General features: G+C 33.5%; 1 protein-coding gene across 1 annotated transcript; it reads right to left on the bottom strand.

Moving 5' to 3' along the window:
- Nucleotides 1-3,308: 3,308 nt before the first annotated feature.
- On the bottom strand, nucleotides 3,309-4,738 carry LOC107813437 (gibberellin 2-beta-dioxygenase 1). Its single transcript, XM_016638712.2, has 3 exons — nucleotides 4,191-4,738; nucleotides 3,755-4,103; nucleotides 3,309-3,663 (listed from the first exon to the last, which is right to left on the bottom strand). Exons 1-3 carry the CDS (start codon nucleotides 4,589-4,591, stop codon nucleotides 3,415-3,417), a joined length of 999 nt encoding a protein of 332 aa, XP_016494198.1. The 5' UTR covers nucleotides 4,592-4,738; the 3' UTR covers nucleotides 3,309-3,414.
- Nucleotides 4,739-5,059: the final 321 nt, after the last annotated feature.

Here is a 5,059-nt window from a genome sequence, read left to right as displayed (position 1 = left end):
GGGTGATCTCTTCAAGTGTTGGCGGCACCACCCGTTTGGCCGGCCGGGGGGCAGAGGAAGATGATGTTGTATTTTTTTTAGGGATCGTCTCGGAAGTTTTGGCCATGGTTGTAAGGTAAGAAATGCGGGTAAATAAGGATGAAGTGTTTCCGATTTGAGCTTGGCATTTAACGGCGTTTAAGGAGGCGGAGGAAACAGGTGATTGAAGAAAGAAATGAGGATTGGTAAAGATTGAAGAAAGGTAAAGTTATTTACTGAAGGAAGACGCCCCATATTTATAGAGGGGTAGTGACGATTTAGAGGCGTTAATGGCCAACCAGCGGTGACGTGCATTTAATGTTTTTGGGGAAGTGGGACGATGGGTCGTTTCGGTCACTTTGAACGTTGGCTTCACAAGGATAACGTCATCACTAGAGGTTCGATGAAACTGAGGTCAAAATCGTTTCATATCATTCCATTCTAAGAAACAAGGGGACTATCTGTATGCGATCAAAATCGAGGAGCTTGATATTTTAAAGTCTAAAAATGGGCTACAGGTCCGAGCCCGGGAGACTCGAAGTGGAAATCAGATCCGACTGAAGGACACCCTCCTCGAGGAAGATAATCGAAGGCCTGACGCGATCTATATTGAGGGCATCACAATCTCGAAGTCAATCAAGAAAGAGTGGAAATTTCTCAGGAACACGTGGACCAGGGCATTAATTAAAGGATGAGGTTTGTACGAAATAGTATAGATCCGTATTAGGCCGTTATACATAGAGGCGGATCTATGATTTAGAGGCTCCGGGTGCCATAAATTTTGAACGTAGTCATGTTATAATTTATATTGTTTAGATAGGGTATAAATTTAATCAGTTTGTTTATTTGGGTTTCGCTTCGGGTTATTCGTCTTTGAGGTTAATATAGACAAATCGATCGAGCAAAAAAAATAAAATTATTATGATAACATGGAAAAAAAAGCATAAGATTCAACTGGAGTATGCATTTTGTATAAGAAAAAAGCTCGTTATCAATTTTTATTTAGATACTCAAAGAAAAATTTATACTAATAAGCACTCTAAATATTAGAAAAAAAGTAAGGTTACGAACATTATTCAATTCACTATTTTTTATAAAAATTCATTCACTCAATGTAATATAAAATTGTCCTACTTTAGAGTAATTTGACAACAAAATAAAGTTTCATTTTTTATTAGAACAGTAACTTATTCAAGGATTATTATTATTATTATTATTATTATTATTATTATTATTATTATTATTATTATTATTATTATTATTATTATTATTATTATTACTTTTGCAAATAGATTTACCGGGGTTGTGCTCCCGAAGAAAAAAATAATTTTTTATCATCTATTCATAAATTATGAAGGAGTTGGGAAAACACAATAGTGGAGTTTTTTTTTTACAAGGAAAAATATATTTGTGAAAGGAAAAGTTTTTTATATTTTATGTTCAAAAGGAGAAAAGAAATTTTAAAATAAACTAATAAAATTTTAAAAAATTCAATAGGAACTTAACAAACAAATAAGAGTAATTAAGGAAAGAGAAAGAAGAAGCAAAGGAGTAAACCTCCCTTAGTATGCGGTCTTAAATGCATAAAACAAAAAATTTTAAAACAATTGTGCTAGGATGGAATCGATCCCCTACCACCAAGGTGGTAATGGTAATGTCTTGCCAGTGGCACTTTGAACCACTTTGTTAATGGGGTACCACTTATATTATTTGTACAAATTCCTTCTATATATACATACATGTATATATACTATTGCATAGTCTCTACCAAAGCTTGCGGGTGACGTACCACCCCATTCCATATCCATACTAGGCCGTTATACACCTGTACCAATAGAATCCTTTACTTTTATGAGGAATGTACTATATTGGGGTTTTTCCCTCCTATATAAAGGGGACCCCAATCATCTTGTGAGGGATCAGATCATTAATTGCAATAGAACATTCTTATTCTACTTAACGTGCTCTCTAACTATTCTTCGGTTTCAGCAACATTGATTTGGTTTATGATTTCTTCTCACTTAAATTCAATATTACTTGTTTAATCACTAGTATTAAAATATATCACATATCTTTAAAATCATAAATTAGCTTTAATTGTTACTCACATTTATTTATTTTTAGATAAACACATGTCTCGGTCCCTTGGCCAATAACACGCTCCAACCTTTTAGTAAAGCATGGCATTGTAGGAGCCGAGGACTTTGTGATACTACACTTCAGACTGGTGACATGTCCCTTTTTAGTTGTAGTGTAACAATTGAAAAGCCCTATCTCTCAAGTAAAAGGTCTGTCAGTTTCTAACAAATTGGTCAAACTAATTAAGAAGTTCACTTTTGATGTCTTTTATTTTGGAGATAACAATTTTATCGATGAATTTTTTGTGGATACAAATTTATTTGGTCCTTTGATTTTTCCTCGGGATTATTCTATGTAATTTGAAAAATGAATCAATGTATTCCCCGAACGTAAGATGAAACAGATCGAACGGTGGATTCGATTAGATTTCACTAAATTGTAAGCTAATTTATTTAATTTATTATTTTTTAAAATTAAAAATAAAAGGCAAAACAAAATAAATATGAATCGACTTTAGGACTTCGAATCAACTAAAACTTTTATTTATAAACCATCCTTATATTAAATTGTAGAAAATTCTATAATATTTAAGATTTTAAAATTAAAATTTACCTTATATATATTATGACAAAAGCAACATACTTGTACATAGAGGGACATATGAAATTTTATCCATTCAACTAAATAAGATCAATATCTATTCATTATTTTAAAAAATTATATAAAATTTATATTTATTCTTTTAATTTTAATTTTAATTTTATAACTCGACCATATTTCTTTGTGACTTTTAAAAATGTTGAACTCATTAATATTGGGTACGCGCAACACTGGTATACATATAACTGATAATGTTGACATTGAACTTGTATTATTGACTGGAGAAGTAGTTATAGAACAGTGCTTCCTCCGATCCAAAATAAGTGATTTTTTAGCTGTTTTCATACATATTAAGAAATTCACCTTTTAACATTAATTAGCAATAAAATTGACCATATTAACCTTTACTATCTCTTCACATAAATACTTCTAACACATACTCCAATACTATTTACTTTAAGGGAAATATAGAAAAAAAAAATAATTCATTTTTAAAATCTGGAAAAATCACTTAATTTGGACCACAAAAAACGCCAAAAAATCACTTATTTTGGACCGGAGGGTGTACAAGAGAAAAGAAATAAAGAAGAAAATCTACCAGAGAAAGAAAATACACAAAAGTTTGCTATCTATGGGAATTAGGAATATCTTTTAACTCCATTGGAACACTTGTACAACTAATCCTTCCAAAAAGTTGGACCAAAAGAAGAAAAATAATTACGAGGCTGCAACTTTCTCAAATAGGACCAATCTATTATCAGCTAGTCTAGTCTTATATGCAGATTTTTTGTACTCAAACCACGTAAACTCTTTGTACAAGCTTTCTTCCCCTTCCATTAATGATGCCAAAGGTGCTATCTTTTGACTCAATGGCGGTCCTCCAAAATATATCATTGATAGCCTTGATTTTACACTGTTCGCCAATACCCTGTGCCTTACACTCTTAAACCTCCCGTTAGTCATCACCTGAAATCAAAATATATTTCAGTTAGTTATATTGTACTAAAGAAGAAGCTACTAAAAGACCAAAACAACATCGGTTAGTTTTGTTGTGTACCTGCAATGAGTCACCAACATTAATGAAGAAAGAATTTGGATCAGGCGGGACAGAAATCCAGTGGCCTTTTTTGAGTAATATTTGAAGTCCGGAAGTGTTGTTGGATCTCAATACTGATATGATTTGTGGGTCAGTATGCTCTCCAAATCCAATCAAATTATTGTCACTGAATTGTTGAATCTCAGGACAAGGGGGATAGTGATTGAGCCTGAAAACAGAGTCACTCTTTTCGTCCATTAGAAGCTTACTGAAAACATTCCTCGGATGAATATTTAATCCCTCTGCTAACATTTCAAGAATCTCACATGCCATTTTCTTCACTGCTGACACATAATCATTTACTGCTATCCTGCAATAACAATGAAAGATTTAAGAAGAGATAAATGTATATAGCCGTTATATATGATATGCTCTGTTACTACGGAGTATATTTTACCGAATTGTTTCTGGGTTTACACCTAATATAGATGCAAACTTATGGTAGTTGAATTCAGAGTTAGTTGAGAGGAGAATGTATTCGACCCAACCAACATCGCCATTGGGTCCAATCTTCTTGTTTCCATAGCCAAAAGGATCAGCAGGCCCTGCTTTCTGTTTATCAGAAAGGGGAGAGGAGAAGAATTTGATGGCTTCAGATTCAAGTTTAGTTATGAATTCCGTAGGGACGCCATGATTAATGACTTTGAAAAATCCAAATTCTTCACAAGCCTTAACAATGAGGTTTATAGAGTCAGGTTTCGAGAGGTCTATCAATGGAACACCATTGAAGAATGAGGATGATCTGCAGTTTTTGACTATGGGGAAATGGTCAATGCCAGGTTTAGTTAAGACCACCATAGTTGCTTGGTGAAGTTTACAATGATAGAGGAATAATTATGTTTGACAACAAAATCAAAAGATGAAAACTTGGGTTTTACTATTGGCTGTATTTCTTGTTTCTAAGAGGAGCAGCTTTTGAGGTAATAATAACAGTATGAGAGTTGCTATGTAGTAGTGAACACTTGGATCCAGCTCCTGCTTCGCTATTTATAGGGAATCCAAGCCCCCCCCCCCCCCCCGCGAGCACCCCCAAACCCTATACCTCAAAGATAATAACTGAAGGATTGCCCTAATATTTCTTGTCTCTTTGATTTGACTTGGTGCCCAAGTATATCATTAAACTTGTAGTTAATTATGATACATATTTTTTAATTGCTTGAACTAAAATGTCACGACCCAAAACCCAACCTATCGTGATAGCGCCTATCATGGAACTAGTTCAGCTTCAAACCAACGCAATCCAATACCACGATGTAGATATTAAAA

The sequence above is a fragment of the Nicotiana tabacum genome, chromosome 10 (assembly GCF_000715075.1).
Source record: "Nicotiana tabacum cultivar K326 chromosome 10, ASM71507v2, whole genome shotgun sequence".
In the NCBI taxonomy this organism is placed as follows: Eukaryota; Viridiplantae; Streptophyta; class Magnoliopsida; order Solanales; family Solanaceae; genus Nicotiana; species Nicotiana tabacum.
Note: the sequence above shows the minus strand (reverse complement) of the source record. Positions and strands in the feature narration are given on the sequence as shown.